Genomic DNA, 18,379 nt, shown 5'->3' on the forward strand with positions numbered 1-18,379 from the left:
TTCTGGCTTTTTGAAGTCAATCAGGACTACTCTACAAAGCCTGTGCTCATACCCTGCTACCAAAAAGATGAATTCCTTAATTCTGAGATTATCAAACAGGAACCATGCGGCATGAAGGATGATCAGCTTCTGAGGAAGCTGAGAAAATAATGCAAAAACTTTTGGCCACCAGAAGACACAAGCTGGCGTGACATATTTAATTTATTTATTCATAGTCGTTGTACTTTAAGAAGATGTTTTTTTTTATTATTGTTTCTAGCATAAGAAGCAAAGAAATACTCCCTGAGAGAGCTAAGGAGGAAGACACCAGCTGAGCAATACATCTTTCTCTGGCTGACAATGTAAATCATGCAGTATGTTTTGTCAGTTAGTCTAGGAATTCTAGTTTTAAAGCAATATACTTTAGATTAATAGCAAGCAATATAGATGCTGATATAGGATGGATGTAAATGAATATGAATTCATTATTTAAATTGAACAGATAATGTGTTCCAACTATTGGGTTTCAGAGGATCGGTGAATATAGACAGATATGAAGTTTCGAAGGACACAGAAAGACCACGTTTGTGAATACTAATCCCTCATGCTACAGTCACCCTTGGTCATCCTCTGGGAGGTATGGGGTTCTCTCTCACTGCAACACTAACCAATCACCGACCTGTGTGCTCATGTATACAGAAAAGGGCAGAAAACACTTTGCTCTGGGTAAGTTGCGTATTCCAACGTATAAAAAGCAGTTACAAATATTTTTGCCTGCATTCAAACACTGTCTTTCAGGAAGCACATGCTAGCTTTTACTCTGCTCAGTTGTTAGCTTTTGTATGAAAGAGTGTTCACGTGTCTGCCCTGCCTTTTTCTCTTCCTCCCCACCTCTGCACACCTGTTCCTGATGTTTCAAATTGTTATTAGTATTTAGTCGAGCCGCGTTGCCTTTAGCAGCGTGTAATCCTTGTTGTTGTATTTGTCGTCCTTGGTCTCGTCTTTGTCATGTCTTTTATTGTTGTCTCGTGTCATGTCTTTGGTCGTGTCTTTGTTCCTGTTTTGTGTTTTTTAGTTAATAAATCAGTTTATTTTATGTTATCCTGCATTTGGGTTTGTTTTTATCCCCGTATTGCTGACAGCATGATTTAAGGAGTCTATAAAGACAAGAAGTATCATTTGATCTCTGATGTAACAGAAAATTTCACTCCCTGTTCCTCTGGACAATAGATATCACCAATGATTCTCGGACATGAACAGGTATAAAGACAGGGTGAAGGGTTATATCTCTAGGCTTTAAAGAAATGAGTGAATGTATATCTCACTATCGTTCATCACAAAAATGATGTATCTTCTGTTTTAGGAAAAAAACCTTTGATTGATTAAAACCTGGATTTGGGATCAAATATATCAAAGATATGGTGTGAAAGACTGGAAATACATGTAATTAATCTGTCAACAACATGTGTTATATATAAGCAATGTCATTTAAATATACAGTGTTGATCATACTTCATATCAGACAGTAGTAGATCAAATATACACTAAATGGCCAAAAGTATGTGGACCCTGACCACAAGCTCCATATATAGGTGTTCTTCAAAGTTTGAGGCACCTGACTGTCTAATGTGCCTTTGTACGCCGTAGAATTATGAAGTCCCTTGTCTAGAACAGGTTCCAGTATGATAATGCCATCCCACACAGTGTCCTGATCAAAACCCTGACCTCAACTCCACTGATGCATTTGGAATTAACTGAAACACAGCCTGTGAGCCAGGCCTTCTTATCCAAACACAAAAAAGTGCAAATCTAGAGGAAGGCTTTCCCAGAAGTGTGAATGCTGTTACTGGAGCAAATGAGTGGAAAACTCCATATTAATACGATGCTTATGGGATGGGATGTTCAGAAAGCACATGGGTCTCATGGGCAGGTGGCCACAAACATTTGGCCATATAGAGTGTGTGTTACAGAACATATCAGATTCGCAATTATCTATCAGGGTGATGAAGAATCAGGAATTCATTAGCCATTTAAAGCTCTAATATGACAGTGTCTGTAAACTAACTAGATTAAAAACAAAAAGAATAATATAATGTATAGTAATCTATATTTCGATTGATTTTGTTTAGCATGTTTGTGCCCCCAGAGAAGCTAGACTCTCTACTACTCTGGAGTTGCCCGCGGTGAGAGGTGGCGGGCTGGTGTCGACTTGCTCATATCCCCCCAGCTCAGTAACCATGTTTTGGAGTTCACCCCGGTGAACGAGAGGGTCGTTTCCCTGCGCCTTCGGGTCAGGGATAGGTCTCTCACTATTATTTGTGCTTATGGGCCAAATGGCAGTGTAGAGTACCCGACCTTCTTGGCGTCTCTGAGAGGGGTGCTAGAAAATGCCCCGACCAGGGACTCCGTCATTCTACTGGGGGACTTCAACACTCACGTGGGCAGCGACAGTGACACCTGGAGGGGCGTGATTGGGAGGAACGGCCCCCACGACCTGAACCCGAGTGGTGTTCTGTTATTGGACTTCTGTGCTAGTCACAGTTTGTCCGTAACGAACACCATGTTCAAGCATAAGGGTGTCCATAAGTACACATGGCACCAGGACACCCTAGGTCGGAAGTCGATGATCGACTTTGTGGTTGTTTCATCTGAACTCCGGCCGTATGTCTTGGACACTCGGGTAAAGAGAGGGCCGGAGCTGTCAACTGATCACCACCTGGTGGTGAGTTGGGTCCGATGGCACGGGAGGAAGTTGGACAGACTTGGCAGACCCAAACGTACTGTGAGGGTCCGCTGGGAACGTTTGGCAGAGTCTCCTTTCAGAGAAATCTTCAACTCTCACCTCCAGCAGAGCTTCAACCAGATCCCAAGGGAGGTTGGAGACATTGAGTCCGAGTGGACCATGTTCTCCACCTCCATTGTTGACGCAGCCGCACGGAGCTGTGGCCGTAAGGTCTCCGGTGCCTGTTGTGGCGGCAATCCCCGAACACGGTGGACCCCAGAAGTAAGGGATGCCGTCAAGCTGAAAAAGGAGTCCTATCGAGCCTGTTTGGCTCGGGGGACTCCGGAGGCAGCTGATAGGTACCAGAGGGCCAAGCGAGCTTCAGCCTTGGTGGTTGCAGAGGCAAAAACTCGGGTCTGGGAGGATTTCGGTGAGGCCATGGAGAAAGGGGTGGATGAGATCTGCCCTGAGTACCTTAAGTCTCTGGATGTTGTGGGGCTGTCTTGGTTGACACGCCTCTGCAACATCGCGTGGCAGTTGGGGACAGTGCCTCTGGACTGGCAGACTTGTTCCCGGTGCATGTTGGACTCCAGCAGGGCTGCCCTTTGTCACCAGTCCTGTTCATTATTTATATGGACAGGATTTCTAGGCGCAGTCGGGGGCCGGAGGGAGTCCGGTTTGGAGACCACAGGATTTTGTCTCTGCTTTTTGCAGATGATGTTGTCCTGTTGGCTTCTTCAAATCAGGACCTTCAGCGTGCACTGGGACAGTTTGCAGCTGAGTGTGAAGCGGCGGGGATGAGAATCAGCACCTCTAAGTCCGAGACCATGGTTCTCAGCTGGAAAAGGGTGGCTTGCCCCCTTCAGGTTAGTGGAGAGCTCCTGCCTCAAGTGAAGGAGTTTAAGTATCTTGGGGTCCTGTTCACGAGGATGGAGCGGGAGATCGACAGGTGGATCGGTGTATCTTCTGCAGTGATGCGGTCGATATACCGATCTGTTGTGGTGAAGAAAGAGCTGAGCCGTAAGGCGAAGCTCTCTATTTACCAGTCGATCTACTTTCCTACCCTCACCTATAGTCATGAGCTTTGGGTCATGACCGAAAGGACAAGATCCCGGATACAGGCGGCCGAAATGAGTTTCCTCCGCAGGGTGGCTGGGCGCTCCCTTAGAGATAGGGTGAGGAGCTCAGTCACTCAGGAGGAGCTCAGAGTAGAGCCGCTGCTCCTCCACATCAAGAGGGGTCAGCTGAGGTGGCTCGGGCATCTGTTTCGGATGCTTCCTGGACGCCTCCCTGGGGAGGTGTTCCGGGCATGTCCAACCGGGAGGAGGCCCTGGGGAAGACCTAGGACACGCTGGAGGGACTATGTCTCTCGGCTGGCCTGGGAACACCTCGGTATTTCCCCGGAAGAGCTGGAGGAAATGTCTGGGTAGAGGGAAGTCTGAGTGTCCCTGCTTAGACTGCTGCCCGCACGACCCGGCCCCGGATAAGCGGTAGAAAATGGATGGATGGAATGGATGTTTGTGCTTTCAGCATCAAGTCAGCTGAAGGATGTTTCAGCTATGAAACAGTTGGTGTCCTGTTCACCGAACATTTTTTTTACAACTGGGTAGGTTCTTTTAACAGTCCCACTAAGGGACTGTTACCTGCTATACAGTATAACCGTATGAATATATTACATCTGTGTACATACACATATTGTGTGTTCCTGATTTTGAAAAGGTCATCCTACATGCTAATAAATACATCAAGGGCAGTGGGATTTAGAGCGTGAAGCCATTTGCATTGAAACATTTATTTATTTTTCCTACAGTTTGATCTATGAATCAAAAATCTGGCACACAGTCTACTGATTTGTCTATATATTTCTTTTTGGTATACAGTTTGATGCTAATTTGTCATGGTAATTTGTGTAAATTGTCCTCTAACCCTTCATAACTACTCACTATCTGACCACAGCACTGATGCGTGCTGAATTTATTAAAGTACAGGCGAGTCAGCAACAATGCTGCAGTGTTTAAAACCTGAGTATCAGCACCATTCTTATGCTTGGCACAATGGCTATTACCGTGTCAGTGCAACTGCTGTGCTGAAAATGATCCACCACCGAAATAATATCTGGTCAGGAATGGACCTATTGTGTAAACGACCACCAAGTCACTTTGCTACTCCTTCATCTATTGATTGCTTAGGGTGGATGATATGTTGCACTGGTCTCAGGAGGTCAGCAGACAGTCTCATAAATTTTTGTCTCTCTCTAAAGTTAAGGACTTCTGTTAAGTCATTCCAGCTTCTAAGGTGAGTGCAACATATACAACAAGTATATTGTATAGACTTATCAAAAAAAAAATTATTCTTGTTATCTTTTGTAGTGTTAATTTTAGAAAGTATTGACAACGGTGATACACCCGATAATACATGTCGATTATACACTCACCGTCCACATTAATAGGAACTCTTGTACAGGTTTAGTGACACTGTGCCCATAGTAGACTTACAGTGAGATTATACACTCACCGTCCACATTAATAGGAACTCTTGTACAGGTTTAGTGACACTGTGCCCACAGTAGACTTACAGTAAGATTATACACTCACCGTCCACATTAATAGGAACTCTTGTACAGGTTTAGTGGCACTGTGCCCACAGTAGACTTAAGATGCTGTTCTTGGGTGACAGAAGTGGAACCTAATGTCCTCACCTCACCTCTAGTTTTGATCTGCTTTCTGGGATGATTTTCTGCTCATCATAGCGGTAAAAAGTGCTTAATTGAACCTTCCTTTCTGTCAACTCGCATCAATTAGATTTTTTTTTCTTCTCACTTATCAACAAGCCATTTCCATTGAAACTACTCATTGAACTATGCCACTAGTTGCCACTAAGTCAGTGAGATTTTTCCCATCCCGATTTTTGATGTGTAAATGAATCTAAATCTTTGATCTAAAATCTGCACGATTTTATGCACTGTGCTGCCTGGCCAATGATGAAATAATAAATAATTAAGAATATAATAAATAACTATATAAAGCATACTATACAGGACATTACAAAAAACTTTATTACAAATAAGAAAATTACTAATATACTAATTACTATTGTTCAATGAACCATATACACTCTCATATTTAAAAACATTTGCTTTGAATTGCATGACGATATCAACAAATAAAAATATCCAAATCAGATAGATTTAATATTTCTCATTATTAGATGATTATGTTAAAATACATTGAAAAAGATTATTAAGAACAAGTCTTTTAAGCTTGAGAAGCAAAACTAACTAACAAGATTTTTTTTGGCTTCATATTATTAAAAATGTCTGGAGATTTATTTACAATAAACTCAGAAGAGCTATATCTAATATGACTATACAATGTACTGCAATATACAAGTATATTTTAGATTATTTAGATACTTCCTTTGCCTTGTATAGGACAAAGTATTCAAAAATATAGTCTTCATTAAGTTCCGCCTGAATGTTGCTTAAGCTTAGTCGATACCCTGCACCTACTGGGATGAGAATTGAGTATGGCTGCTTTTTATTTCCCTGAGTACACACTGTTTACTTCTGGAATTGTCTGGAAAGACTCATTATAGAGGAGGCCGATGGGTGCTCAGCACAGCAGGGGGAGTGAAGAAGGAGCTTCAGAAGTGTCTGATCAGCGTTATCGGTACAACATAAAGCTTTACGGTTTGATAGGACTGCAGAAATGGAGGAATTTGTGTTTTCTGGTGTTATTGGAAACTGAGCCATTCTCCCATATGCGAATTCTAGCTTGTGCTATAACAGCAAGACGCATTTACCAAGACAAATTGTGAGTTCAAAAAGAAAGTTGTAGAATCCAAACAAAAGGAGGAGGTCAGGCATGTGCACACTGCATTTAATGAGGTTTCCTGTATCTCAAGGATGCATGGAAAAAAAAAAGAAATGTTTCAAAGCCATGTACCTCTGCAACTGCTGAAGTTTTATGAGTGAAATATAACCTGTCAGAAAATACCCAGAATCCCCATCCAATCCCCGTAGTGAAATCTATAAGATTAACTCCTAGACCTCATAATGGGGGTAGGCTAAAGTTATTAATGTCTGAAATACAAGCATGTAGACGTGCCTCAGGTGCTCAAAAAAAGCCTCTTTCTCAGCCAAGAAAAGATGTGTACAGTTTGAGAAAAGCTTGAAAAAAATCTTGAGCCACTGTTGCATCAGAGTGTTTTGTGCTCTGGTTTTCATCAGCAAACATCTCAAGACTTAGACAGGAAGAAATTAGTGTTAAGTCTGGTGTGAGCTCAGAAATGACGCCAACCCGTTAGTTCCTCAGGAGCGCTTGGTTGCTTAAATCCATTCAACTACGCACTGTTGTAGAAAGGACATTATTTAGATTTACATATTTCCTGTCCAGTGTCACTAATTGAGGATGAGATTCCCTTCTATGTCTGGTTCCTCTCAAGGTTTCTTCCCCATATCATCTCAGGAAGTTTTTCAGGAAGTTAAATTTGTATTCTGTTTCTATACTTAAGTAAAGCTGCTTTGAGATAATGTGATTTTTTTTAAAGTGCTATACAAATAAATTGAATTGAACAGAAATAGTTAAAGCAACAGTGCAACCTGGGATTATCTGAAGATCAGGAGATCTGGGGCCTAATTTATCAACTTTTGCTTATGCCTGATGATGTTTGTACGTTTCCGCACAATTATAAAAATAAAATCCTAGTGGTAGAAAAGTGTAATTGCAGGTATAGTGATCATGCTGAACTTCTATATCACTTACTGTCTATCATATCAGCATAACAGTGAGTAATTACTGTTTTTGGTGCTTGCATAATGCAGAAAGATGACAGACAGAATGAAAAATAAAACCATGCCTTTTGGCTCATGCAGCGTTGTGGAGGCAGGAACATGTTTTTAGCACAACTGGAAACTCCATGCTGAGAGTGCGGAGTGGATCATCAGTCAATTTCTTTTGCCCAGTGCAATTTTATTTGATCTTTATACTTACGCTTTTAGTTACAGGTACATTGCAAAGAGAAATTGGAGACGGTAGTGGCACTGAAAAATGACACATCGGCTCACTCATACTTCAATACCTTACTTTCCATAATCAGTAACAGAGAAGACAGCAAAAATGATGGAATTGGGGAAATAGAATGTACACAAAAAATATGTTGTTTCTATTTATAATTATTACTAATTTAAATAATAATGAACAGTAATAAAATATCTAAAATTAATAACTAGTATTTTATTTCAGCTCATTTATACATAAAAAATGCCTAAAATGCAATAACCATATAGGCAGTTCCAAATATCATCAAATCCTCCGTGTCATTACCTCCTAACTTCATGCTGCATATATTTTTCCCCACACGACACATAAAAGGCTTAATCTCAGCAGCACATTGAACCTAAAAAAGAACTAAAAAAAAGGTTAAAAAAAAAAAGAAAGAAAATAAAAACCTGTAGCTTTAAATTTTAGTGCAAAGGGTTGATTATCAAGTCAAGTCAAGCCAAGTAGTGTGACACTGGAACGATCTATACTAAGAAGTCCTAAGAAAAAGGTTAGCTCCAAAAATCCCTCTCTCTTAGTGGCTTCTTTCTTTCTTTTACCTCATCTACAGGAAAAAAGAAGTTAAGACATCTCAGAAAAAAAGCAGTTAAGAAAAGAGAATAGAATTTGAGAGGTGACGATCGCTGAGACACTATGTTTAGACACTGCTAACCTTTGCATTAAAGTTTCTCTCCTGAGGTAACATGGACAGATTTAGCCCAGAGAATACATGCTAACAGAATGATTTCCCACAGGTAAAAATCCCCAAGGCTAAGAAGTCTCATTTCCCCCCAAATAAATAAATAAATAAATAAATAGAACACAACATCAAATCAGGCATGAGATGAAATATAAACTAAAAAGAAAGGCTATAAATACACAGATATAAACGTCTCCCATAATATATAATGTCAAAAATATATTTAGTAATTATCCTTCACAAAATTAGGCATATGTGTTATTCTTTTCTATACAACATAGACTATTATGCTGCCACAATATCCAGTTATATCATATCATATCATATCATATCATATCATATCATATCATATCATATCATATCATATCATATCATATCATATCAACCTGTTATGCATTTAGCATAGGGGCTTCACAAACATTGACGTATGGTGGTACAAGTTACCGCTCCAACCTACACCATAACAGCCGTGTTTTTCCCCTGACAAAATGAGAGATGAGACAATCGACAGTGACAGTTTTGCTAATGTTTACATGTTGAAAGTATTCAGAGTCAGGTTACGCAGCTGTCCAAGTCAATTTTCTAAACTCTCCATTCAGAAAAAATTACCTGAATGAGTTTCATGTCTCCGAGGTTGCCAGATTTTTCTTCATTAGTTTGTGGGAATCTACTCCACTTATCTACTACACTCCCCATTACACCACAACAGTTTGTCACCTATTACACTTTTTTAATAAATGAAAATTTATGTGTATATGTTGTGAAACATTGATGCAGCGCCTGATATTACTTATGTTATACACAGCTATACTCTCACCATGCTCAGCTCTACACATACTCCTTCCGTCCAAAAAATCAACATCACCTTACAAAGAAACTTCACTGTTTTTCTTTACACATCAAAAAAAGTTTATTATTAAGCGTGCCAATCCGATTTGAGAATACAGAGGTGCTTAAGGTATGAGTTATTAAATGAAGTATTACATATGTTGTAGCTTCTCACCTTCAGCAGTCTCCAGTCGAACTCCATGACTGGACCAGATGGTCAGCAGCACAACGGAGCACAACAAGATCCTCATGGCTCCCTCCTTCAACTCCTACCTAAAATTGATGTAACAGAATAATATTGTAATAAATGAACATTTTAAAGGCGTAGAGATTATAAAAAAACGAAGACCTGAATCTATCGAAAAGCATTAACACTAAAAACCCCTGGCTTATTATCCAGTTATTAATCTTAAATTAAAGGAAGGATCTTAGTCTAAGGGGGTTAATTGTAGCAGTCAGGCAAGAAAGAAATGGAAAATTAAAGTTGATTACATGCAAAAAAAATACAGCCGCATTTAAGGACATTAATGCTAATGCTAATGTTTTCTACTTTTTTCTATTAAGCAGAAGCTTTGAGGTTAGATTAATGAAGGTGGCTTTAAGGTTATACAGGCCCTTAGAAATGTGTAAACTGGCCTAATTGCCCATAACAGTTCCTATAAAGCTTTGTAACCCATGTGCTTTGAGGACTGTCATTACAATGCCCATCTGTGTCTCTCTCAGTGTGACTGTCTCAGTATGAACTGACAAACACACCAGGAATATCATTTTAATGAAACAATTGTTTAAAACCTCACGTGACCCTCCTAATTTAATTAATCTAACATCAAACAGGCAACAGTATGGTGCAAAAAGACGGACTTCCACTGCTTCTGTTTTCATAGCTATATTATTTCAATACATGTTGCATTTCTGAACCACACATACATTTGCATTACATATGTCCACATACAATATGTCCCTCCGTTGAAACTAATTATAAACAGGTAAAGATACATGGTATAGATTTGTACACAGTTGATACTGTACATATGCTTGGTATTACACTCTTGATAAAATACACCTGTTCACACATATGTCGATGAAAGACTCCGTCTGACTAAAAAAATCTGCAGCTTCTGTCAAGGTCTGGATGTACATCCCCTAGTGCATTTCTTATATCCAAAGTGACCCAGAATGACATGTCTCATGTCTCAACACACCCCTGTCAGTATGAAGGATTGCCAAGGAACAAGACTTCATTGCTGGCCTGTATATTACACCCTGGATGTCACAAAAAGGTAATCTGCATCCTCCTGACTGAATCTATAAAGCCTTGGGGAAATCACATAAGACTACTGACTTAATGGAATGGCAGAAAAAAATTTATTTCGTCATGAATGTTTTGGCCTAGGCACAAAGTGTCAGAAACTCAACAGTGCTCATCTACCTAAGAATGGCACTTTGAAGCATGGTGTTGGCAGCATGATGTCGATAGTTACCTTATGGCTCTTAGTCGCTTCTCTGACTATGCTCTTCATGTCATGATTGTGCCATAATTGTTTCTTAATTTATTTTTAATTTATAGATTAAAAGTTAAGCACGTTCGCCTCACAAGCTCCCCGTGACCCGAGAAGTTTGGGTAAGCGGTAGAAAATGAGTGAGTGAGTGAGTGAGTGAGATTAAAAGTTAATAGATTCATAATATATACTGTAGCTGTAGAAAAACTTCATTGCTATCCTGTAACTGGCAGATTGTATGGCACACAGTCAGGGGAAACCGCAAACCTCTACTGACTTAATGTCAGTCACAAAACACTACAAACAGTGGAAATCTAATTGTGCATCATCTTGAAAACCCCATCTCTATAATGAAGCCTGTTGGTAGAAGTATCATGTTGAATATTACCTTTGGCTATTTCTCTGACTAATCGTCTTCTTATCTGGTCACTCACCTCTGGCAGAATCCCGATTGTGCCATATTTGTTTCATGAATTAATAATGGATTTCATGATGCTGACACATCTGATTTGATGTCTTAACATACACCTGTCAGTATGAAAAATGACCACAGAACAACACTATATTACTATTCTGTATGTTTCAGCCTGGATGCCATACACACAGTAGGTAGGCCTACGGGAAATTCGATACTGCTTAATGAAATGGCAGAAAAAAAAACCTAAAAAAAAAAAAACAAACAGTTCACCCGTACCTAGAAAATTATTTCCCAACTCAAGGTGTTGAACACCTCACTTTCAGATGTCCTGTCCCAAAACACTGTCAGCATTGGTCTTTGTAAACAAGACAACATCCATTAGGAGCAGGAAGCAGCTATATCGTAGACGCTCAGTGTGTCAGAACCATCTCTTCATTTTAGTTTGATACTATGCGGATACAATAGATGCTCGCGACTACTTTGTTCTCATCTAATTTGTTTTCAACGTAAGAACTAAAAAAGAAGAATCCATCTGGTCTGCACAGATAAGTGTCTCTCACACACTTGGCTCTCTGCCTAGCATGGTCAAAATTCAAAATCATGACAGGACTACGCAAGCAGTCGCAGCCCCCAACCAGATATCTGCTGTGATCCACGACCATTTGCTGTCAACCCCATAGTTAAAATCGATCACTTCCGCATGGAGAGCACTTCAAAAAGCCAAAGATTCAGCAAGTTCAAAACGAAAGACAAAGCCCTACAATCAATAAACAAGTAGTAAAATGTAATGAGCTGCCAAGCTCAGCATGTGGGGGTTTTGTTTTTCAGCAATGGAGGGCTGTCACACACCATGCTGTTTTCATGTCACTGCCTAAGCAATACTTGTTGTGCTCTTGACTCGCTGCCAAGTGATGAATGCTACCCCAAAAGCACTTTTTACAGATGCACACCGCCTCTCTGTAATTTTGATAGGTTTCAGTGCACAATAAATTGGATGTCTACCTCGTCGCTCCTGAGAAAACAAGTGGAATAATAAATCCAAAACACTGAAGAAAAAAACTATATTACTTTCAAATGTTCTGATCTGGACGATAAGAAAAAAAACGCTTTGCACAAACTGACCCAGATAAGACCCAGTCCCAAATGCAGGATCTATTTCACACGTGAATCACTATCCACACAGATTTAGTGAAGCTAGCGAAGTGTGGGGTCTGTAAAGTGAGAGAGGGAGCAAAAGTGTCATTATACACATACATACATACATGTGTACATACATACATACATTATACATACATACATGTGTACATACATACATTATATACATACATACATGTGTATATACATACATTATACACATACATACATACATGTATGTACATGTTTATCAGTATATGTATATCAGGGCTGTGTGTGTGTGTGTGTGTGTGTGTGTGTGTGTGTGTGTGTGTGTGTGTGTGTGTGTGTGTGTGTGTGTGTGTGTTAACATAGTCAATGAAATTGTGATACAACACAAGATGAAGAGTTTTTAATTAGCAATACTCACTCTCTCTCACTCATTTTCTACCACTTTATCCGATAATTAGCAATAGCAAGTGCTTTATTACACCTGATTTAAACACAGTTCTTTGCTCACAATTCTCACTAGTTTTGCTTATTAATTAAAATATCATATATAAAAGAATCATTCTTTTTATCCTTTCTCACTATAATTGCCGGTACTTGTACATGTGTAATGACAATAAAGTTCAATCTAATCTAATCTAATCTAATCTAATTTTATTAAATTTAATCTAATTTAATCTAATCTAATTTATGTTTAGTTTTGGGCAACGTCAAAAACTGTAGCTTCTCATATTATTATATAAAAAAAGAAACCGAAAGAAATCGCAAAATCCTTTGCCCTCGGAGAAAAACGTACTAACTTTTACAAATCATTCAGATCAGAGACTTCATAAATATTTAAAGAAAGTTTTTTCGTTTGATTTGTGAAATAACCTTACTCTTTATAAGCCATTTATTATTAGCTTTAGATTTTTTTTTCTATAGCATTGCTCTTGTATTAGACCTTTTATTTAAGATTTAACATCACTGACCAGTTAGCTGCAGAAACAGAGGAAGGTTTGCTTGTGGTATTAATGGAATCTAAGTCTTAGTCCCAAATGTGCACGCCAGCCTATGAACTAAAAGCAAGATTAATTCAACAGTGCAAATGTGGGAGGTTAAAATAGAAATGGTTTAAAATTCAGATATAAATAAGACATTATTCACACTCATGTTGTCTTTAATGAGGTCTCTCATGAACGTAGGGATGTGTAGAACATAGAAAAAAGGCTTCAAACCACATCCTACACTTTTTCTCTCAGTAAAACTTTTAGTTAAACTAAACAAAGGAAAAAGAAAAAATAAAATAAAAAAAATAAAAAGAAATAAAAAAAGTATTGACCTATTTGGACACACTAAATAATGTACTATTATAAGTGTATTATATGAATGTACAATTTTTGAACATAATTTACTGATTTCAATTTTTATTTAATTTTAATTTAAATCTTTGAAAGGTTTATAAACTGAAAACTATACACATTTTATCTTAGTTCTAAATAATATATGTTTTCAATCCGATCAGTACACGATAAAGATGTTTTCACCTATTGCAATATGATAATTCTGTCATAAATTGTTCTCTGAATCTGATTTCTACTTCAGAAACACAAACAGTTCAAAAAAAAAAAAAGGGTCGGCACACACTTTTTGGAATTGCCGATACGACTGTGTTCGGAATGAACCACGTTCAATCTCGTGTGTAAAAGTAATCATCGTACAGATGACATCACTGAAATGATTCTGATTAACCCCAAATAATGATCATCAATTCCTGAAGGATTTTTCTTGCATCTTGTTGATTTCATCTGACTGCTGAATCCATGGTCCACAAAAAGTTTACACAGTCTCCTGATCGATACCTTTCAACACGAGATTCATGAATGGTGTCTCACTTGTTGAAAGATATCGATCAGAAGAGGGGTAACAAAGAATCAAGTAAAAATCTGTGAGGTGACCTGAAGCAGACTGTCACAGGAGATGTCCTTACAACTGAAAAGATCTAGAATGTTTTTGGCGGAAAAAGTGGGAAAATATTGCCAAGTCAACAGTGATAAAATCAAAAGGTATTTCAACAAAGCATTTGTTTAGTGGTGTAAACACTTATGAAACTAGGTTCTTTTTCCCTCCTTTTCCGTCACTGGGCATCAAGGCAGGATACACCCTGGTCGGAGTGCCAACCCATCGCAGGGCACACACACACACTCATTCACTCACACACTCACACACTACAGACAATTTTCCAGAGATGCCAATCAACCTACCATGCATGTCTTTGGACCGGGGGAGGAAACTTGAGTACCCGGAGGAAACCCCCCGATGCACAGGGAGAACATGCAAACTCCACACACACAAGGCGGGAATCGAACCCCCAACCCTGGAGGTGTGAGGCAAACATGCTAACCACTAAGCCACCGTGACCCCCTGTTTCTGATTGTATTTCACTTAATTTCTATATGTTGTAATTTCCCATTGAGAGTGGAAAACGTTCTGTCATGATTTATCTTTTTTATATTTTTACATCCTAAAAACCTGCCGTTTTAACAGCAGTGTGTAGACGTTTTATATCCAATGTATGTGCACACGTTAACATATAATATATACCATGATCGTCCATAAAACCAATTAAAACCAATGATAGCTGATGAGAATAACTTTGATTACAGTGACATCTGTAAATGTGTGGGTTATAACAGGCAGCAAGTGAACAGTCAGTTCTCAAAGTTAATGTGTTGGAAGCAGGAAAACTAGGCAAGTGTAAAAACTAGATGCCTGAGTCAGTGCTTCTCCAAAACAGAAGGTCTTGTGAGGTGTTCAGTGTTTAATATCTACCAAAAGTGGTCCAGGAAAGGACAACCAGTGAACCAGTGACAGGATCATGGGTCAAGTTCAGGAATGGATTCAGGAATTTCAGAACAAGTTCAAAGTGTTGGCTTGGCCTCAAAATTCCCTAGATCTCAATCTGTTTAACCAGCTGTTTAATGTGTTGGACAAATGGACACCACACCTCGCAGCTTACAGGCCTTTAAAGTATCTGCTCCTAATGTATTTGGGCCAGAAAATTCAGCACACTGTTAGAGATCTCATGAAGTCCCTGCCTTGAGGATTCAGAGCTGCTTTGGTAACACAAGGGAACATACACTATTATAGATGCTGTAGCTGACTGGTTTATATATTTACTTTAGTTTTGCTTGTTTTTTTTTTTTTTAAAACAAATAACTTACTTATTTTATTGTATTGGTACTACGTTCTCACAAACAACATACACGTACAAAAAAGAGCCCTTAATTTTCGAGCAGCAATTATAGCTGCATTTATGTTCAAATCAAAATTTATCTAAGCACATCTGCCTTCGCACCTGCGCATAACACACAGCTAATTACTCTCCAGCTGTGTAAGTCACGGTGAAAATTATATATCATCAAAGAAATAAAGGACTTTTAGGAAGTCCACAACAAGAAGGAAGAAATTTCTTAATTGCTGTTACTGATGAACTGCCTCACCCAGATGATACCCTACCACACTTCCACGCCTGGATAAACATGTGATTTGAAATGATTTGCTGCTTCTTTTTCACAGTGTTAACAAATGCACGTGCGACAGAAGAAACTGTGCTAACCCACGTGTTCTGCTTACTAGCGATTCGTTTGTGAAACTGTAAATAAAATGTATTATGCACAGATGAGATTGTCAATAAGAGATAATGTGATAAAAATCAACCAACAGATCACATTTCTACCTCATATTTACAAAAATTAGTCATTTTAATCACTTTTTATCCCACCTTGTTGTCACATCGGGAAGAGGAAGGAGACAGACCCGTATGCAGGATAGCTTCAAATGAAAGGGGTTTAATAAATGATAAAGACAACGACATAAAGACGATAACAAAAGCAATACAAATGAAGACACTTAACAAAGACTAGACATGACGAGGGGAAACGTAACCAATGTTTCCCCGCTGCACTCGGCATTGTGGCTCACTTAAATATAAAAAGACACGATGACACAATAAGGATCAGGTGTGGAGACAGGGCGGGGCAGACGAAGGCGGGGCAGACACATGACGAGGAAGATAAACAAAAAAGGCACGTGGCCAAAAGTCCGGGCTGAGTCCTGACAGTACCCCCCCCTCGAGGCGCGGCTCCCGAAGTGCCAAACCCCGACAAGGTCCAGGAGGAGGAGGGGGGGGGGGCGAGGCACACGGCAAAGGCAGATGGGGGGAGCAAGGAACACGGCAAAGGCAGATGGGGGAGCGAGGAATATGGCGAAGGCAGATGGGGGGAGCAAGGTCCACGGCGAGGCCGGTGGGGGAGCAAGGCACACGGCGAGGCCGGTGGGGGGAGCAAGGCACACGGCGAGGCTGGTGGGGGGAGCAAGGCACATGGCGAGGTAGGTGGGGGGAGTAAGGCACACGGCGGTCACAGCCAGCGAGGGCCGAGCGACATCCACAACCGAGCAGAGGGGCCGAACGACGTCCACAGCCGAGCAGAAGGGCCGAGCGACGTCCACAGCCGAGCAGAAGGGCCGAGCGACATCCACAGCCGAGCTGGAGGGCCGAGTGACGTCTACAGCCGAGCTGAAGGGCCGCACATAACCCCCGACGCACTGCTGCCAGATCCACGTACCAATGACCAGAATATGAAGGGTGGGAGGGTGGGAAAGGTCCTTCGCCCTGGGCCTGCAGCACCCCCCGCGGAAGAAGTGAAGAGACGTCCTCCTCGGACCGGAACCGGAAGTGGAGCGTCGTCCTTCACCAAAAAAAATGCCGGGCGATGCCGCAGGGCACCAAAAAATAAAAAAGGGGCAAAAACGGTATGGTGACATCCTCCGCGAAGGAAGTGAGGCGACGACCGCTTCGGACGGAACCGGAAGTGTAGCGGCGTCCATCACCGGAAAAAGTGCGGAGCGATGTCACCGAAGAAAGAACAAAGGGTCAGAAGGACTGCCGGAACAGTCCAGGGGAAGATGAAAAAGAACCGGTCCGAGCTGGAAGCTATCCTTCTGGGTCTCAGTTCGTAGGCTGAATCATTCGGTCACAACCGGAAGAGGATGGAGACAGACCCGTATGCAGGATAGCTTCAAATGAAAGGGGTTTAATAAATGATAAAGACAACGACATAAAGACAAACAAAAATAATAACAAAAGCAATACAAATGAAGACACTTAACAAAGACTAGACATGACGAGGGGAAACGTAACTAATGATTCCGCGCTGCACTCGGCAATGTGGCTCACTTAAATATAAAAAGACACGATGACACAATAAGGATCAGGTGTGGAGACAGGGAGGGGCAGACGAAGGCGGGGCAGACACATGACGAGGAAGATAAACAAAAAAGGCACGTGGCCAAAAGTCCGGGCTGAGTCCTGACACTTGTTAGCCTCAGGATTAAACTGATGTGTTCTATATTCAGTATTCAATGTTTTTTTTTTGCATTTAACTTTTTTTAGTTTATTTACAAGTAATGTGTACAGCTCTTCCTTAATTAAAACACATGCCAAAACATATTTCTGGACATTATACTTAGCAATTTAGCTTTGTTGTGTATGAAGTTTTAAACGGATATCTGCTGACCAATCAGAATTGAGAATTCAACAGCATACTAGCTAAAATTTAATTATCTACGCACCATATAGCAATCATTGGTAATGCTTCATATTAATGTTCCATTAATAAGTTACATGGATGAAAACCTGAACTAATTGAGATTCCCCTCCATGATTAAAATCATGCCACCATTAATTCTATACACTAATTCTTTAATGAACATATTTGTGGTGATTAATTAGCAGCAACTATAAGTGAGGCTGGATGGTGGGTTCCAATATGTATGCCCAGTGATCTGAATGTAGTGGATAATAAACTTTTAGGAACATACTGTAATTAATTTTAAGCTAATTAATGCTGACATTTTGGCTATACTGCAATAAATAATAGTTAACCAAGGTGTATTTCAACAATCTGGGTGTTATAGTGTTATATGATTCAATTAAGAATTACTGTGTCACAATTTTTGTCATTTTGGTTATTGTAGTTAGAGTGTGAATGCTATAAAATAAAATAAAAAATAAGGTAATAAATAAAAACC

The 18,379-nt window shown here is 40.0% G+C and overlaps 1 protein-coding gene across 8 annotated transcripts in view; it reads right to left on the reverse strand.

Moving 5' to 3' along the window:
- The window catches only part of col16a1 (collagen, type XVI, alpha 1), a 95,583-nt gene that overhangs the window by 73,098 nt on the left and 4,106 nt on the right, over positions 1 to 18,379 (reverse strand). For all 8 annotated transcript variants that reach the window (XM_047816393.1, XM_027133825.2, XM_027133826.2 and 5 more), the window contains exon 2: positions 9,444 to 9,541. In XM_047816393.1, the coding sequence (XP_047672349.1) occupies positions 9,444 to 9,519 (76 nt within the window). In that variant the 5' untranslated portion in view covers positions 9,520 to 9,541. The remainder of the gene's footprint in view (positions 1 to 9,443; positions 9,542 to 18,379) is intronic.

This window comes from Tachysurus fulvidraco, chromosome 7, assembly GCF_022655615.1.
Source record: "Tachysurus fulvidraco isolate hzauxx_2018 chromosome 7, HZAU_PFXX_2.0, whole genome shotgun sequence".
Taxonomy (NCBI): Eukaryota; Metazoa; Chordata; class Actinopteri; order Siluriformes; family Bagridae; genus Tachysurus; species Tachysurus fulvidraco.